A 24,808-nucleotide genomic window follows, 5' to 3' on the forward strand; every position below is an offset into this window, starting at 1 on the left:
ATTCCAATTTTAGGAGATATCTCTGATCCCACACCCAATCAAAAATGTCCAGATATGAAAAATGGTTTGGGAACACTCTGAGGAAACCCTGATTAGAAAATGGACTTCCATTCCTTGTACAGCAATGGTCTAAGTAGTTAGAGTGCCTGTCTTTGATGTGGAAAGTCATTGATTCACACTACGGCCGAGTCATACCAAACACTTATAAAAAATTTACAATGTGCCTATAAGACAGCCTGGACTAATATTCTATACAATGACATTGTAATACATCAAGACTGTTGGCACCTCATCACATTCAAGCTGTTGATACATCAGCACATGGAAGACCTGAAATTCATTTGGATCTTTTCTATTATCTTGGAATTGTGATTGATATGAATATTTTGGATTTAATTCATAATACTGTAGGTTTCTCTAACATTTTCATTTTGTAACTTAGGAATTACACAATTTGTTAAGTTTCGAAGAAAGCAACTTGACTGTTCTGATTTTCTCCTGTTAGTATGAAATAACAGATTTGTATCATTCTCAATTTTGCAATTTCGTTCTCTCACTTTTTGGGCTATCCATAATGTCATTGTTGACTTGAAATTTATTTAAATATACTTTTGCATCATTGCATGTTATATGTTATGAATTTTCCATTAATTTTCAATACTTTCTGTATAACTGTATACCATATATTGATATCACATCTTAACGTTCCATATTGCTCTATGTTAACTTTCCATGAGATATTTTAATTATTTTCTGAATTAGGCGCATTCATATTCAACTGTTTTTTTTTTAATTCTAATTTTTCTCTCAGTTGTACTTGTAATTGTGCTATGTTTTCTGTCTCTGTGATTCTTATTGTACCATGTAGTGTCATTTTTTGTGATTTCGCTCTACGTCCTGTCATCTGTGCTTTTTTCTATATTTGGCTGTTACCATTGGATTATTTGAATTATATTAATATTTCCATGTCGGGATTGGGATAGTGCATTTCTCTCAAGGTTTTGAAAAAATCCACCCGCACCCTAAAGAAGAGGTGAACATGTCCATCCATTCATCAAATACATAACTAAAAATAAAATCAACAAAAGCAGAAAAACTTGCAATCTGGCTTAAGCTTAACTCAAATGGGTTGTAGAAAGACCAAAAAAAAAAAAAACAAACAAAAAAAACGGGGTTACGTTCCTTACGTGTAAGTTGATGAGGATGAGAATCAGCACGAGGTAGACAGACTTACGTTCCTTACGTGTAAGTTGATGGAGATGAGAATCAGCACGAGATAGACAGACGTATCGTTCTTTACGTGTGAGTTGATGAGGATGAGAATCAGCAATAGGTAGACAGACTATCATCAGAGGCTCAGCAAACAAACATATAATTATACCATGTACAAAATTCATTTCACGATAGACGATATATCAAAATTCATTTGTTTTAATGAAAACATAAAGAAAAAAGACAGATCAGGGTAAGGAACACACACACATGCACATGCATGTACACACCCCATATATATAATTATGATTGGATTACACTAAGCACGTAGTTTAGTTAATATTTCTTACTGGAATACAAAGACGGCACAATCAATTTTCTCATTGACCTACTGTACGGTCTACGTTGGCCAAACGGTACGCGCACATGAAACGCCTTCTTCCCAATGTCACAATGTTATGCTGGTTCGTCCTTCCAACTCTTGGTATGGCAATTTAATTGAGACCAATAACGATGAGAATTATTGAGACAAGTTGTTATGCTTTAGGCCAAAAGAAGAATAATTAAGTCGAAAACATAATGATCTTAGATCTAACTAAAAACCTTTGTATTAACTGTCACAATTAACAACGCCAGCCATGTCATGCCTCAATGTTACTATGAGGTCTGGTTTCCGCAACATAGGTGTGGTGTATGTGCCATATACCATTCTCATATATATTAAATAATCAAAACGTTGATTTCGGAACACTTCTTAAGAACATGATCGAATAAAAACATTATTCTAGTAAATGTAGAGTCCAGTCTTCCTGACCCCCTCCTCCTTAAAAGCATGCAAATAAGGTAAGCTACTGAAACATCAAAAAAGTTCGTTGGTACAGATCTAGATTTATGAAGCATCACGTGACTTACTATATAAGCAGAACATAATACACTACTAAATATGGGCCGTAAGTTGGACAAAGGAATAATTCCATCGTTTGCATTGCAACCACATTAAAGCGTTGACTAATCAGATTTTAATCAACATCGGAATTATAACCACCGCGTACGCTTGTCTGAAGTTGTGAAGCCATTTTCCTACCGACGACAATTATATTATTTGTCTAATTTTCTTTATATATTCCACTGATTTGTTGTTGGAGAGATGGATAGAGAGAATATCTAACAATTTGTTGATTACTAAGCTTCGCGCAGTCATCTATCTTTGATCTCAGGAGGGTTTCGACGACTTAGATCCTGACCATTTCAGTTGTTGTCATACTTTTTTATCCACGTTTTACCTATAAACCCTTTTATATAGGAGTTGTGTCGTTCGTTCGTTTAGACTCTCAACGTATCAGCATACACACACACAGACACACACACACACACATACATACATATATATATATATATATATATATATATATATATATATATATATATATATATATATATATATATAGCTAAATATATATATATCTATATATATGTATGTATATATATGTATGTATATATGTATATATATATATATATATATATATATATATATATATATATATATATATATATATATATATATATATCGTTTGTTGGCGATGCACTCATAACTTGATAGGATATGACCATGATTAAGCTGAACAAGGACTCACTGTTCAAGGTATTGATGACTCACTGTTTTTATTGCAGTAAGATTTTAAACGGAAATAGATTAAAGAAGAAATTGTATTATTATAAATAATGTCGCTTTCAGCTTCGAAAGTCGGATACGCGAATTATGTCTGTGTCAGTGGAGGCGTGAAAGGCAGATCCTTCCTCAGTATAACCCGGGAATGATGTAATGTTATGAAAACCGCTGACATTGTTATCATTGTTTAGTGAGAAAGAAGCAAAGCAGTAAGACCCTCAGAAACAACGCTTTGTGGTAACATCTCTTGATTCTCTTACGGCATAACCACAGATATACAAGTCTGGTAAGTTTTTAACACCTAACGTACTCAAAATTGTGTGACGAATAGAGGCATAATTTACCTAATTGTCCTTGAGTTAGTCACCTTGTGTCAACTTGGAGACAGCAAGTGGTTGCTGACAATAGTTGTTTTCTTCGTTATTTGTTTATTACAATCAGGCAATGAGTGCATATCTGCAACAGCTTTGTGGATGAGTTTTAAATTTGAAAAGAAAGGCAAGTATCAAATATATACTACTATTGAATTACAAAGTGACTTGAATAATGTATATATTTATCATTTTTTACCAATTTATGACTTCTTGACTTGATACGGAAAAAACTGTTATTGCATTGTTATATTGATTAATCATTCACCCTTATTTAGAGGAGTTTATTCTCTCAAAATCTAAATATTGATCCATGATTTGGGAGATGAGAGATGCAGATGAATGGACAGATGGATGGAGGGTATCTTAAGACATGAGATACTAATTTAACTCCCATATTAAACATAATGAAAAACCTTGATACTAAACTTTCAGTAAGTTGAAATTTATGGGTGCTCCTGATCAGAGTTATATTTTTCATCCTTGGTGCAATTTTCAGTGTGGGTAACATTATATGACCTACGTCATTTTTTTTGTACATGTTTATGAAATGTGTTACCAATTTTGTAACAAATTAATCAGTTGCTACGTTCATTATTGAGTGTTATCATGTCATCTCTGTAAAAGTGCTAACATTGCATCAATACTCATAATCTTGTACTTAATTTTATATCGTTACAGGTAATATAAGTTCTCAGAAGATATTTTTACTAAAATTTTACTTTTCAAGATTAATCATTTATGGACCAAGAAACCAATACATACTTTGTTTTATGTACAGCAGTTTCTAGACTGATTCGCAATTGTTATGTATGATGAGTACTGCAAATCATTAAAATATTATTGGAAAATGTGTGGGCTATATGTGCAATGTCTTTCCCAGTCACCTGAGGGACATGTCTATTTGATGAGGCATAGGGTAGATAAATTATAGCATGAAATATATTGAAAGAGTAAAGAGTATATTTGGGAAAGTCAGACACTGACAAGATATGACAGCTGATTATGTAAGGGAGATGTATGTTATGTAGGTTGCAATGTATTGAGCTTATACTAAAATATGGGTCCAAAGGCAAAACTGCATAGACCCAGATCTGCCAACATGTAATGTAATACTGTATATATCATTTTGTATCGATTCATCACTTGTTGTCTAGATACTGAAAACAACAGTGACTGTATTTTTATATTAATATTGATTGCTCGTTAACCCCTTTTGGAGGAGATCATCTCTCAAACTGTGAATTTTGATCCACGATCTGTGAGATGACAGCTGTTGATGAATGGACAGATGAATGGATGATATCATAGGGACTTGAGGTACTAATTCAACTCCCATATTACACATATGGAAACACCTTGATATTCAAAATTTAGTACATTTCTGGATGCTATTGATGCGAGCTATATTTCTCATCCTTGGTGCAATTTTCGGTTTGGATAGCTCTATATGACCCATGTCATATTATGTGCATGTATATGAAAGTATCGAGTGTTCTCAAGTCATGTCAGTAAACATACTAAAATTGAATCAATATAATCTTGTCCTAATTTGCAGATAGGATAAGTTCTCATAAAATAGTTTTGCTCAAATGTGACTTCTCAGTATTAATCATTTATGGCCCAACAAACCAATACATACTATACTGTATATATAGCCATTTCTAGACACACTTATGCTGTCTCATTAGTACTGCAAGTCCTTAACATAAGTATTGGGAAATGCATGGGATATGTGTGCAGAGTGTCTTTATCAGTCAACTGAATAACCTCTCTGATTTATACAGATAAATGCTACGTTAATTAATTCATAAAATGTATTCACAGAGTATAGCGTATATTTGGGAAAATCAGGCACTGCCTACATATATAACAGGTAATTGTTTAAGGGAGCTGTTTGTTAGGAGGTTGCACTATATACAGTATGTACTCACTTGTAAGACTGCTTTGGTCCGGATCTGAGATTACATAATGATGCAGCATATCCGGATCTGTCCTGTGTGAGCCACAATATGCGACGTTAGAAAAGTCTGTGTTGTGTATTGCTGGATATGATTTCTAAGCAAGCACATGTATTAGTGAATATAGATGTATTTGTAGTTAATATTATTTTCCTTGATTCAACAATACAATAGGACATATTTTCTCCTACAAAAAAGACATCATTTAGATACATGAAGCAAGAGCTAACGGTTTATTAAAAAGTAAGGAGTGTGGTTATTCTCAAACAAATTTATTTATTTTAAGTCTGTCTATTTTGTAATGGAGATCTGCATGGCAGTGGGGAAGAACATTCATTTGATGCAAGCAGGTAATTGTAAAATTTAAAATAGGCCAAACTGTTTTGACATGAATTTTTTTCACCTGTATTAAACAAATGTAACTCAGAATGAAAGGTTTTATTTTAAGTTGGGTATATTAGTCATGAATGCAGCTGAGACCAAGTTTTGTGGATCACTTGCTTAGAGCATTCTGTTGAAATGGATTGTAAACCATGGTCAGTTCTAGACTTGTGAAAACATAATTCATGCTTGGACAAAAATCTACATAAAACGCATGAACATGGCTTATCATACTGTTGTAGCTGTATAGGGTAGGTGGCAGCTGCATTGGGGAATTAGCTGGTAGAGGAAACAAATAAATTTCTAGGCTTCATATTTCTTGTTACTATACCAAATTAAAATTCAAAAGCCCTCTCTAGCCATTTCTGCCCCGCTGTACATATATCAGCTAAACCAGACTTCAAAGGAGACATCCTGATATCATATTTCTATAACTGATTCGATTGTTTCTGGTACACAGACCTGTGTTTCCTACAATAAACTAAACATTTTATATCTCACTATTGAGTTGTCTAGAAGTTGATTGGAAAACATACTAATGCTTATAATATGTCTGATCAGACTCACACTCAGTTTCAACCTCTTCCTCAAAATATAAATGTTAAATGTAGCTTATGTATAAGGATTGGCAAAGATTGTCAAGAATAAAATATATATTTCGTTAAAATATGTATATAAGATACTCTTGCTAATTAGATAAATTATCTACTATCTTGACTCTAATATCATTCGCGTTTTCTAAATCTAAAAGCAAAGTCTATTTAGTTCATAGTTGTATAAGCAAGCAAATGTAGTAGTTAATATTGCTGTATTTGTATTAAGAAGCATTTTCCTTAATATATTATAGAGCTGTAAGTTTTTTGCCCAAAAAACAACAAGAAATATTTTTCTCCAACAAAGATAAAGTATTTGTCCCATGACAGGAATGTGCAGGAAGCAAGGCTAAACGATTTTTTAAAAACGTGTGATTATTCTCAAAAAAAAATGTTAATTATTAGTTGTTTTTTTTCAATGGAGATCTGCATGTCAGGGTATTTCATTCGATACAGGGGCATTTAATTGGATAAAGGGGTATTTCATTGGATAATAATGCAATTCTTTGGACAAAAAGGGCACTTCCTTGGATAAAAGCAGTTAATTATAAAAGGAATAATAGGAAACAAATGTTTTAACATGTTTTAGTTTACCTGCATAAGATATTTATAACGTTTGGTACTGTTGAGCACAGGATATATTTTTGTATGTTATAAGTCAGGCACGCTGATTATGGATGCAGCTGAGACCAAGGTATGGGGATCACTTGCTTAGAGCATTCTGGTATAATGGTATGCAATCCATTGTCTATTCTAGACTTGAGAAAACATAATTCATGATTGGACAGTCAATTCAATAAAATGAATGAACATAGTACGTCATGTTTTCAATCCCTGCAATTATGTTTTTATTAAAGCTCTGCAATGTTGAGAAAATTACCCTTTTGTCTTTTGGATGGGGCGAATTCACCAGTGACCTGTCAGTTATAGAATAGAGCTTGCTATTTATGCTGGCTTTTATGTTTGTGTACTGTCACATGGCCGTATGTTCTTTTTGCTAAATATTTACAGTAGTTTTCCTTATCGCTATTAAATTGTCACATACAAATTCATTGAAACGATTAAATCGTGTGTTATGCAGATATATTACATTAATGAGATTGAAGGAAATGATTTACACAAGAGATACAGATGAATTCATGGTGAAGAAGTAAACAAAATCAGTGTATTCCTTAACATACCGGATTGTCCACTGTGTGTCTTGTTTGTTCTCTACACAATACTCTGTGTTAGAAGTTCCAAACTAGCATAGTGAACCTTTTAATGGAACATTGACAGTGGACAATACTGTCACTATAGCTTGACGAAGCCGCTAATCTTTTATTAATATGCCAGTGATTCTGAGTTTTGCCTGTTATGGAGTGTTATAACGGGATATGAGTAATCATTGCATATATCATGTATGACACTAGAGATATGTTTGAGTAAACCCAATTAACTAAAACACTACTTTGACGCTGTACATGTGGTTTATTTTAACCATGCATATACTCTAGCTGCTGACACACGGTTGAGACTATGTCAATGAAATATTTTCTTTATATTAAATGCGAAGGTATACACTGTAGTTTGTGATGGTGTATTTTGACAGCAGATAAATGTAGCAATTACTGTTGGTCATGACTGACAAGGTCTGAAATTATACGTACTAATACACACTGTACTATGAATATGTTGTGGTTTGTAGACGTGACAAATTCCATCAAAATTAGTACTTAACAAATAATAGAAACATTTCGTCAAATAAACTCTGTAATACCATGATCTGGTCCGTATCTGTGTATTTTTACTGGTGTGAAGGTCTCCTAGTATTAAAGATGCCATATCACCATTACTTAAAAACTTAAAGACTTGCATTTTCCTAAAAATGTTCACAGAAATCATCCGGTCCCTAAGGTAGTTTATTTGCCTCTGAAGATATTTAATATCTTGGTTAAATGACACAAAGCATCTTGGCTGGATCAACTTTTATTTTAGACTCTAGTGAACTAATATATTATATGATATTACTATAGCTTTCTTGGTAATTTTTCCAGATAAATCACTACGAGTTTAAAAGTCGGAGAAGAGAGCCATACTGAGCTTGATCACTTGGGGATAAGAAGGAAAGCGACAGAATGGGTTTTATATTTCCACTGACAGGATGTACCCTCATGTTGTTGACCTTTGTAATGGGTAAGTTGAGCAATCCGTGGAATAAAGAAGTGTGAAAATAATTTTACAAGAAGGTATGACAATTTATAAAATATAAAAAAAATAACTTGGACACCGATTCTTCAAATTGTTTGCTGCTATAGTCTGAACAACAAAGTGAATTTATAATATATATGTCTAATAACTGTCCTTGACCTCAATTTAACCTTGAATATATTCTGTCACTGTTTGTACTAAAGGTATGGAATATGCCAGTTGGTTTTTAGACACATTGTCAGACGTCAGATACATTGTGATTAAAAGAAAACTTGGACTCCACGAAAAAGTGGTTTTAGGGGAATCTCTCGTTTTATGTTCACTATTGTATTTCACTTATGTTAATACAATTTATAGATTATATGGTCAAATGGTTAGAGGTGATAACTATAAATCGTTTCAGAAAATAATTATTTCTACATACTTCGTTTCAGGAGATAAAATTATAATGTATCATTATCAGTTGCCTCTTCTAAGTGAATCCTGCTAATTACCACTTGGCCACCATCAGAGGTTTCAATTTATTCAGAGAACTTTAGCTTAGAAATTACAAGTGAACACTAAATTTCAAAACTAAGTAACTTTCAAGTTTCATAAAAGGTGGCAATATATTTTAATTGACATATAAATATTTTATTTCTTGTGATAGGAATGCATGTTTGACATCATTGTAAAGAATACTTATTCAGGTCGATGAAAATATGTTCACAAACATGTTTAGTCTCAGACAGGTGATCATACTGGTAAATCAAAAGGTAGGGTGAAGGTAATTTTTACGTTCTTGAATCAGAAATATTAAGTGAAACATTCATAGAGTAACATTTGGTTTGTTTTTAGATCCAGTGTCATGTTCATATAAATCATGCCTTGAATATATGCAATATTATGCCACATTTCAGGGAGAACCACATAAGGGTAACACTATTTTTACAGGTGTAAAGAAACGTAGATGAACAATTTTATGGTCGTCTTGATGGCAATTAATATGAATAAGAACAAGTGCTTTGGCCATGTTTACAGGAAACTAATATAACGAATGTACTAGACAGTCATTTTGGCAGTTTAACTAGCAAACCTTCTACCTGTATCGTCATTGAAATACATTTAACATTGTATGTCACGTGATATAATTGATCTGAAATCGGATCCTGGAAGCCAGACGTAACTCCCATTTTCGCCAATATAATAATACTCTGTGAAAGATCATAACTTGCATCAATATCTAAATGCAATAAAAGGTCAACGCAGATAATGTGACAAAACTCCAATCACCTTTATGTTGATATGGGTCAGTCTCTCGCTTAACGTATTCAGTCATATAAGAAACTCTCACTCTTTCTAAAATTACATAGTCGATGCACACTATTTTAACATATTCAAGAGGTGCTGGGCCTATGCGCTTCAAAATTTGTGAATGTTACAATCCAATCGATATTTAATCAATTGACAAAATTTGGGTATATTTATCATACAAGGCCAATTAGATAATGTGACACAAGTCCAAGCACCTCTGTGTTGATTTTAGGCTGTCTCTTGTTTGAGGTGCTAGGTCATGTTTGAAAATCTTGATATTTCTACAATAACGTAGGCACTATAAAATAGCTGAACATATTCAAGAGGTGTTCAAGATCATCAAATACTTGTGCTATGTATTCATAACATTTGCAAACATTACCATCCACTCAAGATATTTAGGTCATTGATGAAATTAGTGTGTAGTACACAGCAGGAAGTTCAAAGCCTTCGAAGTACTCATTGTTATCGCTATTGTAAACAGCTTCCATCCATTTGTATTGCAAATTCTTTTTGTACATCTACGAGGTCAGAATATTCCATTATTTCCTCTCCACACAATTCAGATTCATTGATGCTGAACATGCTGCTTTTTATGATAATTAGCATGGACAGGTGGAGCAAATGACAAACCATGTCACCTTGTGTTAATCTATAGAGAGCGAGCACGTATTCTCAATAGTCTCGTTTTTATTAGTGCATGTTACAGCAGATGCTGTTTCAGAGGGATTCTAACTTTAAAGACGAATAAGGCAGGCTAATAATAATTATCCATGACTGGTGGAGACTAAAATATTTTGCATATGATAGGTATCATTTGTATCGATTTTCTGTCTCTTGTGTATCGTTACAGCAAAGCTATTGATATATTGATGATTCATTTCAGCAATTTCTCTACTGGTATGTTATGCTTTGTGGAAAATGGATGAATAAAGTTACCTAATTCCAGAAATAGAGTGCATAATCATAGGACAGTGCAGGAAACTATCATTACTAGTGTGCTGCAACCCATTCGCTTTTCTTGGTCACCATGACAATGTGACTACAATTATTATTATAAATGAGAGGAAAAAGAGAAATACTCTTGGAAACTTTTGCACACATTATTATAAATTTCATTCTCCCCTTTCATTACAGGGGCTGTCCCTCCTAATATGTTAACAACTTTTTTCAACACACAATATGTCAAGCCAGGCAGTAGTGCAACAGAAAAGTGTCAGGCTGGAGGAGATCCTAAACCCACGTAAGTATCACTGTGCTATGTTAGTGATAAATGGGTATAAAAATGTTTGGAACCACCTTGATCTTTGAGGGTAAATGTGAGTTCCAATGTAGTCATTGGTCCAAATGTACCAGAGTATTGTATCTGGTCTATATGAGCACTACTTTGATATGTGTGGGTATACAAGTACCTCTGTAATATTTTACTTGTCAATGCTGACATGCTGTTCACCTTTCCAGTTATTAGCCTGTACCAGGTGTGTCACCGCATAAAGAAACTAATCATGAACGTATGTTAGAAAACACAGGTAACAGCAGTGCAGATTTTGACAAATCAGTACATGCTGGGAGTGGCCTAAGTGGTTAGAGTGTCTGCCTCTGATCCAGGAGGTCACTGGTTTGAAACCTCGTGGAGTCATACTAAAGACTTTTAAAAAACGGTACTAGCAACTACCTTGCTCAGCATTAAGAGTTTAGTGTTAGGGCTGGTTGGCCTGGTGTCAGGATAATGTGGCTTGTCTGTCTTCACTTCAAACTATAAGCAGACATAGTGATATGATATAACTTGTTAAAGCTACATTAAAAAGCCCTGGGGAAGAAACACGTTGGACGTGACACGCTGATATGGTGAGGCAATCAGGCAGAGTTATATTCATGAACCATATTAAATGAGTTTTTAATCCCAACTTTTAAATGTTGACATAATTTGACAATAGTTTTAAGTACCATAATACGATGACCATGCTATCTAAGCAACTATTTGATCAGTGTTGGTATAACATTAATGCCAACAGCTGATTTGATAAGAGCATCTCAGAGAATTAGGCCATCTTTCCGAGAGAAAACAATCTTGAGCTTTGATTAAAATACAGAAAGATCTTTTTTAATTGCTTGAAATCATTTGGCTTTTTTGTATCATTAAACAGACATCATTTTTATAATGTGTTCATTAATTAGGAAAACATCAAAACTATGTAGCAAACAGAAATATAGGTTGAATATTAAGGACAAAGGAGTTGATTGGGTACCTCTTTGCATATCTATTTTATTCTTCCTAGATGTGTTTAAATATTATCATATTAAGAGGTTTTTCCTTGCATTTTGAGAAATGATTTTGTTATCTTTATAAAAGTGCAGTTGCTAAACTAAGTGCGTTTGGTAAGTAAAAATAAAACATCTGATTCATTGGCACTAAGGTCTTTTATATCTCCAAAAATAACAAATATGCACCATTTTCTGACACTCCCTTCACTTGATGTGCCATTTCACTGCTGTCTCTCAACCATGCTCAGTCTTTATATTCTGAAATATTGACATCTCTTGGTAAACAAGTACCACTGTAATTCATTACTTGTTCAACCGCCGCAATGTTCACCTTGACACCACAGCTTAGATCTGTCATACCCTAATAGAATGTACCAGCAGATTATGACAGTTTGTTTGAAAACTCAGGTTGAACAGTGTAGATTTTAATGTACAGGTACCTAATGTGTACATCTCATACTTGTGGACAGAACTACATATTATGTATTTTGTTCCAACTCATGTTGATGGAACAAGATTGACATTGCATTGGGATATGCCTAGGCCGTCTATTATTTATCCTGCCTTTGAAATGTTACAGTGAGTAAAAACACCATATTAGTTTCCTTTCCGTCAATGCTGCATCGAAATATAGAGCATAATGCTTTGTATATCTATATTTCTTGTAACCCCTGGCATATGATTTTATTAGATTTTTATAATTTGTATTCATGGCTGTAAATTGTACAGTATATCTTTAGTTTTACCCATGTGACTTGACTCTCTTAAGAGAATAATATTACATAAGATTTATAAATTGATTTTCACACATGTGTTGACAGTTATTAATAATAATAATACTTAATGTTTATTGGCTGATGGGGTTTTGATGTTTCTGGAAGAATTCAGTTACTTATCATTAGTAGTGTTAGGTCACATGACTAGGCAGATGAGTAGTATGATCTGTCACCTGGGCATTTTTGTGAATATAGTCTTACTATTAGGTGTACTTAAGGTGACAAGTGAGAATCAGATTCATTTTGATTTTGGAGTCATTCTCATTTATCGTGTTGCTGGAGATAGAAAGTTCTCATTATTTAGACTATGATATCATTTGGAACTGTTGTGAATTGTTTGAAGGAGTACTGGATGATACCATATTGACATGATGTTTGGCCATCCAGTTCATTTCGGGCTTTTTAACTTTATTAATACTGCAAGTTTTTCATATATGATTTGATAATTAAGTCTGTTATTAAATTTCACAAGTCTTGTAGGTTTTGCTTCTTTCTGTTACTTATTTTGTGACCATAGAGTCGTAACAATAATAAACATGGAAGAAACCATTGAAGATTAAATTCATTTATATTAATAATAAGGAATTTAAAAACAAATAAACTTCAGTATCCAGTTCAAATATTAGGTTTTGATGCATTTTATAAGTACTAACATTAATTTGACGTTTTTACAGGTACATCTGGAAAAAGGATGGAATTGCACTGACAAATGATGCACAGTATGAAATTAATTCAAACACAGGTGTCATAAGACTCAAACATGTGACAGTTGTAGGTGGAGAGGGGACATACCAGTGTTTTGCTCAAAATAACCAGGGAACAGCACTGTCAGGATTTTGGGAAGTCAGAGTTGGATGTAAGTCTAATTTGTACTCCCTCTGTCTAGCTTTACTTGGAAGATTTTCTTTATTTCTTTATTTTTAATATTGACGGGACTCATAAATAGGTCCAACAAAGAATTGAACATTTTTAGTGGAGTTGTAAACTTGTCCCAGTTGATGAACCAGGATTAGTATATCCATGTCTGTGCTTAGGATATATTTTATGAAAAATGGAAGATTTATTTGTTGCAACACTATTATCAACAAATTCAGGGCTGATATTACAAATGCCATGCTGTTGAGAAATGAAGTTCTAAATATTGCATTTATAGTTGTTTTTCAGTGAAGAATGACAAGTTGGTTAGATAGGTGGAGTTTGTGGATTTGTTACTCTTGCAAATTGTGAAAAGTCAGACTAGGCTGAAACTTGTCCATAAAAAATAAATAGAGTGATAGTAGAGAGAATGATGCCAAGTTTTCCCGACAGTGAACAAACCTTGAATTTTGTAGATGTTGATGAAATTTGGGAATAAAAACAAGAATTTTCTCCAACCACTTGATGATACAAGGTGGTCAAGTGAAATTGCTGCTGCATTGTCATACCTGCATGAAACTGAGAGGAAGAGTATTTCTTTTCTCAGAAATTAAGAGTATTACAATGTTCCTAATCTGCTGAAATATGAGGTGAAACTACAGCATTGATAAAATTTGACCGGGTCACACAAGTACACATACCTCACAACCTAACATTTGAGGTCCACTTTTCACATGATATCAACAAATTAACTTATTTAAGATATAGAAAACTTGAAAAATTTTAAAGGAATGTTGCAGACTGTTTGTAATAAGAAAGTGAAAGAACACAAAATTCTCTATATATTTATTCCAAGAATAAATATATGAAAAGATTTAAAAACATGGAGCATGTGTCAGTGATGCTTTATTCGTATCACATGACTAACATGTTGACATATCCTTTCTACTTGACAAATCTGTCTCGTTATCAATTTTGTAGTCAGGGTTTGCATGATACCTTAAAAAGTACTTGAAATTTGATTCCTTCTTGCAGAGTACCTGAAAATTGTTTTACTATAAAAAGTATTCGAAAATAAGTCTCGGTCCATAAAAGATTTAAAATTAATTGAGAGACAAATGTATAAAAGTTTCATTTCTTACCATTAGATCATGTATCGAAACAAAGGATAATGAAAAATACACACAAAAATGGTTACACTCTGAGTTTATTGCACATCCAAACTTATGATGTTTGGCATATGATCTAAAATTAGTGAATTTGGGTGTAAATTATGTCCGTATGCCTGTTGACGGAAAGACGGCTTTCTACACAATGTACTTTCATCTACTTGTAAATGTACCTGTAAAATTTCAATGAGAGATCAATCAACAGCAGATATGACAAATTAGATTCGGCAGCATGTGACATACTTTTGCGGCAGATGATTTTTAAATATATTGTGAATGCATCATATATTGCATCAAAGTTATTCCAGAAATCAGTTTTGTTTGCTGTGGACAACTTCAGGTATGCATACATTATGCAAATTGATATATATGAGGTTGGCAGAAGTGTATCATGAAGTGTGTCGGAGAGAGAAGGTTGGCTTCAGCAATCTCCGTAAACTCTGATTGCTACCAAAAATTCAGGAGGCTGCATTCACACACCCCAAAAGGATAAACACGTGTACTTGGCATTAAGATTATGAAAAATTTATCTATGTATTTTTCTGCAAGAGCTAACACATTTCACTTTGATTTTTGTTTGTAAGTGTTGTGCATTTATGCATCTCATCTGATTTTTGGGGTATCATCAGTCATATAGCAGGTGTCTTAGATTCACAATAGGCCCAGCCATTTTTGTTGTTGAACCTTATTTGCTTTGTAATCTATATTTCTTGTTTGATTTTATTTCTTTGTTTTTCTTAGTGATAATGTGTTGTTATTCTCCTAAGATTATTTTTTCCTCTCAGTTTTAAAGTCTATTGCACATTAATTAGGAAGCCACTTGTCTGGAAATTACAACATTCTCACTAATCCTTTAAATATTGATTGATAAACATACCTAAAGTGCAATGGGTCCTTGAAATGTCCTTGAATTTTGTCACACCAAAGGTTATGAACCCTGTAGTTTTGTATCGTCTCTTAGCTGATTAAAGATGTAAGGATTATAATAATTGCAATTTGTGAGAAAATAAAATTATTTTTCCCTTTGCTTTCATACAGGTGTTGTTCGATAAATTATTCACTGTAATTACATAAAAATATATTCAGAGGTATAGGAAGAAAGATAGAGATACCGGTAGATAGTGACTGTACAGAGTGAGTGATAAACGTACTAATTCCGAACCTAACATCTTTGCACAGCAGTGATATCTGGCTTAATCCAAGTATTGCTGAACAAACCTGAATGCTGCTAATATATTTAATTTAAATACTTCAATCTGTTTACATTCGTAATTGCCCACTCAACCTCCTCAGGCTCCAATCTATCAAATTTGTCATCTTCACTGTCACTGCCATCACATTCAGTGTCTCTTATGATCTTGTTCTCACATCCATTCAAGTTATTGTTAATACCAGAAACTTTAAATGATGTTCGGAACAGATCTGGTTTGTCCCAAAGTGATTCGACTGCTTTTAAAATCTAACTTATTTTTTATCTGCACTCTTAATACGAGACGTGTTGTCATTTTCTTGGAAAGGCCCTCTGCTGCTTTATAAATAAAATTTGTCCAGCTTTTCCTCATGTCGGAATTGAAAGGTTTATTTACACTGACATCTAGTGGCTGTAGCTTGGAGGTGCATGCACCCAGAACAATTGCAGGCACCGTGTTATCCTTTTTCAAAACCTGTTTTACAGAATCTGTAATATATGCCCAGAATGAATTATCTCTAAAAGATATATTTCCTTTCCTGTATACAATAGATATATCTCTTTAATCCACCGCAGCATCACCTCAATAATTAACCCAACCTTCACACATACGATTCATCCTTTTGGTACCTGAATATCTTTTAGCTCCCTCACACCACGAAAAATTATCATTGGTGGCAACACATTCCTGCAGCGGAAACTGCAAGTACTAAGGTTAGATGCTTTTTATTCGCACTGGTCGTGCAAATTCTCACACTTTTAACACCTTTTTCTTGATGGTTTGTCTGGGAATGAGATGAAAGTACAATGGAGTTTCATCTATGTTAATTATAATCTTGTCTTTGAAATCGTCTTCTTCTCTTCTTGCCTTTATGAATTTGTGAAATAATTTTATTTTCTCCTCCAAATTTTTTTGAGATGCTGGGCATCTTTGTCTGTGAATGAAACACAAGGTTGTGTCGCTTTAAAATAACCTGTCGCCCAGTTCCGACTGGCTTGAAACTCAATTTCTGGATGTTCACTTGACACAAATTTCTTGGCATCAGCGCATATAGTGTCCACACTAACAGGGATCTGCAGATCACATTGGATGAGAACCCTCTTTGCATTTTTTCCATCTAACTCATTGCCATAGAATATTAGTCTCCCACTCCTTGCTAAATGTCCCCATTCATTCAGCTGCTGAGAAACATTATTTTTGTCCAGTTTGCAATAGTCGATTTGGGTATTTTGAAATGTCTTGCTGTTACTCGAATTCCATGCAATTTTGTGAAATTTACAACTTCCTCTTTTTGCTTTAATGTAAAACGCTTGCAATGCCCTCACTTGACGTCTTAATTTTTGTTGGCTTCGTCTCCTGAATAGGGTCTTCATTGTGTGATTAATGCAGTTTGTTCATTTTCTTTTACATCACACTCCTCTAGCACTCTTTAATGGTCGAAATATGGTCCTCTGAGGTGAAACTTTAGGCAATGCATTTTCTTTCCATGCATGAGGCAAGGTCTCTTTACTATTTGAGTATCGCACTACAAACTGATCTATAATAGCGGAGATCTATAATGTGGTTTATTTTATTTTTATTGCCCTTTCTATTTGCTATGTATGTGAAAACCATTATGACAAAGAATCACGTTCTGTGTAAATGTGAGAAGCTATCGTTTCAATGTGTGTTATTGTTTCTCTTTATTTTTAAAGTCCTTGTGAAAACCAGTAAAAAGAAATAAAAGTTGACTTCCATGTGTAGTTAGAAAAAAATCTCCACGCTAAGAGGAATCCAAGGTCTGCTTCCGGAGTCGCCTTGCTTTGTAATAAATTAACCTTTGAATTTGATATCCTACCGGTAAGTTCAAACATGTAGTTTATGGATGTTTCAAGGTGTGCTTATTCAAGACCTGGACTTTCTTAGGCCATCTATAGTCGTAATTGACACAAACGGGATTCGAGTTCCTCACTATAAATAGTATACACTGCATTAACTTGCTTTAATAATACTTTTTGTAACCCATGGAATCAAAAAGCTTGTCATTTGTACTAAGTGAATGTATTTCTAATAATGATTTTAGTTTGCGAGATATTGTCATATTGTCATCCTGGATATAATACACTCTTGGTTATTTTGTACCTTACACCGTGTCACACATAAATGGCAGGTGCGGTTGATACTTTTCTCTCATTCGTATGTGATTTTGCATGATCTAGTTTGTATTCACATGACATTCAAACTTTTGAAGACAAACAAACATTGGTTTCTCAATATTCACTTCAATGACCAATGTGTTGTGTTGTCTGATGAAAGCAATAACACTATGGATGCATGCAATGTGGCCGGTTGTGGTGGTGGCGAGAGGGCTGAGGCACAAATTGAACACAGTTTATTTCCTTTCCTTGGAACACATGATGTAGTTATAAAAAGTCACCATAAGCTCTGGGACATGAAAAAAAAATATTTTTTCATGTCCAAACGTATGCGATAAACACAGTAGGTTGTTTTGAAAAATCTTTAGTTCTGGATTTTGTTGACACAGATTAATTCAGGGTTCAATTTTTTTTACAGGATACAGATTTCTTTCATATTAAATGTTTAAAATGAAAATAAACTAAATTATTCTCATTATGTTATTGTTTTCTGATAACACCTTAGTGCAGTTAAGGAAAGTTAAGATAGACTTTTTTAAATGTATATTCAAATGACTTCACCTGCCAATTTATATAAATATGCAATCATGAAGCTTTTTCGTGTTATTCATGCTGTAGTTTAGTGTACGGTCACATATCTGACTCGGATGTTTAGGGATAGTCTTAAAATATGAACTTCTTTTGATTTAATAAATGCAAGTCTTATAAGCAAAAATGTCCTTTAATTCCATTCAGTTATATGTAAATCCTGAAGAAAAAATTTCATCCTGGAAAAAAACCTGGAAATGTCTCTTCAAGAAAATGGTGGGAATTATGAGTAGGAAATAATTGATGTATTTAATCTGAGTTATGGCATGCTGAGCACCTATTTGATGCCACTTATGTAAATTTAATGTTGACTTTCTAATTACATTTATTATTGTCTAAAACTGTTGATACTGCACCAGTAATCAACAGCAATATTTTCAATTCATTTAAATAAATTTTTGACTATACCTATAATTTCAGCTCTCACTGGTTTTGATCAAGCAAGGACAAGCAACCCAATTGTGAATGAATATTCATATTTCAGCATGCCATGTGAAGATCAGCCCAGCAGTGTGCCAGCATCAAAGTTAGACTGGTTAGTTGGCACTGGTGATAACACTGCTTTTCCAACGACTCTAGAGGATAAACGTAGAATTGTTCAAGATGCTGATGGTAATAGGATTTTGTTTTTGAATTTGTGTATGTTAAAAATGGTTTCTTAAAATGTCTTAAAATGCTTTATCTTTGGAAAATTCACCATGTATTACATTATGTTAATGGTTTTGAGAAGTGTTTCTTTGTTTCCACAGGAGTTTTCTTTGAAATAGTATTTAGTAGTAGCGATGATACTCCTGAATTTTTTTAATTTTTATGCCTGCTGTGTTTTTACCTTAAATTCTGATATTATGTATGGGTGATGCTCTAGTCTGCTGCCATTGTTGACATATTGATGTTTGTTCAAATATTTTGTCTAATGCTGGAAACGCAAAACACAATCTGCAAAATGAAATACTGTATTATGTCAGAACATTGTGCAATGGGACTGGATAAAGTCCATTTCCTCTTGATGAATTTAAAGGCATTTCATCCCAACTATATTGCAAAATCTAGTAAGATTTTATGATGTAATAATATAATTTTATACATATGCTTATTACCAGTTAACTCTGAAACATGTCAAATCATTTATATTTTTCACTCATCATTAATTGCAAAGAAATATAATCTACAAGCTGTGCAGAAAATGTAAAACAAAAGCCATGTTAATGGTTCCATTCATTCTGTCGGATTACATTCATGTTAGTAAATTAAGTTGATGAGATTGATCGCTTTTGATTCTACTGTGTCTGTATTGCTCATTTTGATAAAGTGATGACCTTTTCTACTGGCAGGAACTCTTCATTTTTTGTTTGTGAGGGCTATAGACAACTTAAATAACCCTTACAGATGCCAGCTGTTTAACAGTGTTGTCAGTATCAAGGCTGTATCCTTGGAAAAAATCATTTTGAATGTTCAAAAAGGTAAGAGTTATCTCCCATTTTTAATACTAATTATTATTATTATTATTATTATTATTATTATTATTATTATTATCATTATTATTATTTTTTTTTTTTTCAAGTATTATCATTAGTTCTGCATTTCCAAGCTTTGGACATGAATATGTATAATTTTGGTTTGTCTTTGTCCTGCAGTCTCTAGATTTTAATCAGACATGGTATGTTACAGATATACAGCAACTATGTGTCATTTTTCCAATAGATGGTTCCCAAATAACATCATCAGCCACCATATTTGTGGTCAGCTGTCAGATATACCATTGATTTTATATGGTGGTTGAAAGTTGAAATAAATTCACTGAATATCGAAATACTTTTTTGAAAATGACATAAACAGAATGCAAGTCAAGTTTTCTTATAGCATCTATATTTTTATTTTGAAGTTGACTTTGCTTCAGTGTACTTTGTTAAAAATGGTAAATCAGACTAAGTATAATATGATATCAGTGTTATTATTTTTGTAATGTTTTTAATTTTTATATTAAGTCTTAACCCTTTGACGCAATTTCATCATATTGGGAATAAAATTTGGAAACTAAGACAGATTGGAAGCTAAGACAATCAGCTTATGTTTCAAGATTTTCATTTCCTTACCTTCCCAAAACTACTTGATAGAGTTTGCTTATAAATTGGAAGAATCCATATTAACTTGAGACAATTCAATCTGACACGCGTGCTTAATCTTTGGACATTATGGCAAGGTTCACCACAATTTTCTATTTTGCTCTTGCTCTGTTTTAGTTCCTGCTGAAGTGACCTCCAAACCCATCTTGAAATATTCCAAATCAGTTGAAGGGACCGTTGGATCGAAGGCCACTCTTCTGTGCATTTTCGCTGGAAAGTAAGTGAAAGCTTCAGGTCTGAAATTTCTCTTTATGCCAGAAGAGGTTATGAGACCTATTATGTTGCTCAGTTCACAGTATTCCGAGTTTAATTTGCTAAAAATTGGGCTTATTCATGTCATTCATTTGCAGAGCGTTTTCATTTACAGTTTTTGGCAGATTACTTTTGTACAAGTTAAGCTTGCATAAATTTAGTTTCTCCATCATTGAGCACTCATCAGTTGACAGTTGCACAACATTCCATTTAACCTGCAGCTTATCCTGTTTCTAGCTTGGTATGCACTGCTAAGTAATTTAATTCTGATATGATGTTTCTGTGTTTGGACAAGAGAAGGAATATCTCCAAAACTGTGGTGAAAAAGGCGTAAAACCCTACAACAGCAACGGCATAATATTTGCAGATTTCATTAAATTTTCATTAAATACTTAAGTATGGATTGTTATTTAAGAAAGATAAATAAACTTTTAAAGGAATAGTGACACTAAAGAAGATGTTTCAGTTTTTCCAGAAGCATATATTGCATTGGAATTCTTTTACGGTACACTGTTTTATGACCCACCATAACCTTGAAGGAGTATTAAGTATTATATGTGTCAGTCATTCTCTCTGTCCATCAGTTTCCTTGACTACCATGTTCATGCATGAAGGAAACTTCCGATTCCATGGATGGGGCATATGTTTGCCTTTTTTACTTTTAGTCTCGTCACCAAATGCCCAGATTCTCCAAAGTTTTTGTAGATCATCACAAGTGATGATTAATCCACTAGGACCAGTTTTGAGCAAGGATTCCATTTGCATCATCCAACCAGATGGAAATAACTTACTCAAAGATACACCACAATGGCATACACTTGCCTCGTCTTTTATGCGGCAAATGAAACTCATAATGGACGAGAATAGTGCATCATTGGTTTGTCCTGCCTGCAGTTGGGTTTCATACAATATACAAGTAATTACCTGGTTATTTTGCCCACAAACATTACTTACCTCCAACATTTAACACATTAAAAGTTAAGAATATTTTTTTATCTCTTAAAACTTATGGCTTGATATAAATACACTGGTGCAACAACAAATATATTTTGATGATATGGTTTTAAAAGAGAGATTGGTAATAAACTTGAAAATAGGAAAGCCAATCAACAAATGTAATCTTTAAGCAATCCCTGTGTATTATGGTGTCTCTCAATACAGGTTTTACAGCATGCATTACCCACATTATCACTTTGCTAACATAACCCACAAGTTTATGCATCTAACAAATCTTGTGATAACTTTGGCAAGTGCAAGGCCAGTTTTTAAAGCAGTAAATATGCCAGAAAATGAACAGTTATTATATGAGATGGATTGAAAACTTTGCTCTTATCTTTTCCATAACAAGGACTATATTTATTGCCTTGACAACACTGGATTGCTATAGTCATGACCATATAAATATCTTCTGCCATAGAGTTTGTCAATGAGTCTCACTCTACAATGGACATAATTTTATGAAGTCTAAAAAATGTAACTTCTATTTTCTTTCTAACTCCAGCCCAATACCTGATGTTGAGTGGTTTAAGGATGGCGTAAAGCTTTCAGATACATTTCTACCTGATGGAACACCAAGGTACAAAATAGATCCTGGAGACTCAACAGGACGGAAACTGATCATTTCAAAGCTGGAAATCAAGGATGAAGGAGACTATATATGCCGTGCTGCAAACTCTTATGGCATGAATGAAGGCACTGTCAGGGTCATGGTCACAGGTATAAAAATTATTGGAGAAAAAAAATCAAAAATTATATGTGAAATTGAACTGGTGTTTTGAAAAATTGTCAGAAATTCCTGAAACTGTTTAGAGTATTAATAAAGTTATTATTCAAATAATATTTCTTATTTTAAATTATCTAGTGACATAAAGAAAACAAAATATTGAATAAATATAGCTATACATATAACTATATTACAGCAAAGTGTCAACTAATTTTAGGAACAGCCAGGGTTGGTTATCATGGCACTTCGCCATTTGCAAGGCTTTAAATTTCTATTGCCAAAGATTAGCCTGCCCTGCTAGTCTGTTCATCAGTCTGCCATAATAGTCAGTACATACCATACCAGTCTGTACATCAGTCTGCCCTACCAATCTCTGTAATACGAGTCTGTACGTCAGTCTTGTATACTCGTCTGTACTTCAGTCTGCCACACTATACTGTACATTGTCTACCACTCCAGACATACACCATCTTGAGACTGCATTTGTATTCATGAGTAAATGCCACATTTCTAGTTTGCAATGAAATCTGAAAGTGTAATTTTATCGCCAATATATGCATGATTTTCATTAGGCAACATCAAGTTCAGTTTTTAACAGCTAATAACAAATGCTCTGGGATATCAACTTGTGTTTCAGATGATACATAATAGAAGAAAAAACATTACCATGACTATAGGAATTTTCAGAATGGCGACTTGTTTCTCATGAAATAGACAAACTTCATCATTGGGTCTGTATATGCAGATAACAAAATTCATTTTCACAACTCTAAACCAACTTTTTCCATTTTTTGGTAGGTGATGGAACTTTTTATGAGGAAAACCTAAGTTACATAATGTTGGTACTATTGTGTAACAAAGTACTTAATTTAGTTAAACTAAATATATTAGGCATGTTTTATTTACTCTTGTTCATGAGCGACCCCATTTTTAGTCCACCGAAGCAACTAATATACTTATATATATATATATATATATATATATATATATATATATATATATATATATATATATTGTTCACATGTTGGATTTATACTCATTTGTGAAAAAATCTTTTGAAATAGACCAACACAATTTAGATAAGCATGGTTAAACTCTTTCTGTAGGTGACATGACAAGATAGTGAAGTAAACAGAGCAATTTTTAAACTTGTTCTCAAATGTTTTTTATATACACTGTTTCTTAATTTTAAAGCGTGTTGACAGGATTACACAAGAAAAACATGCCTGAAGGTAGGTATGTGTAGATGACCTGAACATATTTTCATATCACTAAGGCAGTTTTCCAATTTTTAAAAATGCATTTTAAAACCTGTTTGTTTTTGTTGTTTCGAGTGTAGTGAAGGAATATGTTTCTCCAACATCAGCCTAGTGTTTTGCCATGCAGTATATCTGGCAGATATCTCACTGTCTCTTCCACTATCATAACTGTTTATTCTATGCTACAAGGTGCTCCCCAGTGGGCTGCTGGACCTCTTAAATCAACTCGCATTCCAGTTGGAGCAACAGCTAAATTCCAGTGTGATACAGTCTCCTACCATGCTACTAGCAGTCTACCTATGTGGATGAAGAATGGAAAGCCCATGATTGGTCAGTTTCTTTAGTCTTTATAACTCGATTCCATTAGTGGAAATTGTTATACATCATGAACATATGTCACTGCTCCTCCATGTTTGTTTTCAGCTTGTCTAGGACAGTGATATGGAGTCAGATGTTTGATGCCAGTGGCAGTGATGGTGACGTCAGTGTCAATGGTGCTAAAGATTCATCTAAAAGATTTTAATTTCAGCATCTATTTTATTTAGATGGAAAATTGATTTGAATAATTATCAAATTTTATTTTCATATACTATTATCATTTATTAATCTCTTTCCTTTTCAATAATACTAAAGTTTGAATTACTTTTTGCTTGTTTTTGTTTTCTCTATCCTTATGTCACAGTATTGAGTGTGTGGATACAACAGCTGATAGATACTGTATAGACACGTGCAGTAATAATTATCCTGCCTTTAAGATGTTTTTTAAAAATATTAGAAAGTAAAAGCAAAATTTTATTACCAGA

At 33.4% G+C, this 24,808-nt stretch overlaps 1 protein-coding gene across 1 annotated transcript in view; it reads left to right on the forward strand.

The window, feature by feature from the left end:
* Window positions 1–3,028: 3,028 nt before the first annotated feature.
* Window positions 3,029–24,808, forward strand: part of LOC149788784 (uncharacterized) — a 56,806-nt gene continuing 35,026 nt past the window's right edge. The window contains exons 1-9 of the mRNA XM_089974905.1: window positions 3,029–3,167; window positions 8,224–8,362; window positions 10,808–10,913; window positions 13,386–13,567; window positions 19,069–19,260; window positions 19,980–20,108; window positions 20,889–20,988; window positions 22,525–22,739; window positions 24,195–24,335. Coding sequence (XP_089831031.1) covers window positions 8,305–8,362; window positions 10,808–10,913; window positions 13,386–13,567; window positions 19,069–19,260; window positions 19,980–20,108; window positions 20,889–20,988; window positions 22,525–22,739; window positions 24,195–24,335 — 1,123 coding nt within the window. The 5' untranslated portion in view covers window positions 3,029–3,167; window positions 8,224–8,304. The remainder of the gene's footprint in view (window positions 3,168–8,223; window positions 8,363–10,807; window positions 10,914–13,385; window positions 13,568–19,068; window positions 19,261–19,979; window positions 20,109–20,888; window positions 20,989–22,524; window positions 22,740–24,194; window positions 24,336–24,808) is intronic.

The sequence above is a fragment of the Sinohyriopsis cumingii genome, chromosome 11 (genome assembly GCF_028554795.1).
Source record: "Sinohyriopsis cumingii isolate HCF-2022 chromosome 11, ASM2855479v2, whole genome shotgun sequence".
Taxonomy (NCBI): Eukaryota; Metazoa; Mollusca; class Bivalvia; order Unionida; family Unionidae; genus Sinohyriopsis; species Sinohyriopsis cumingii.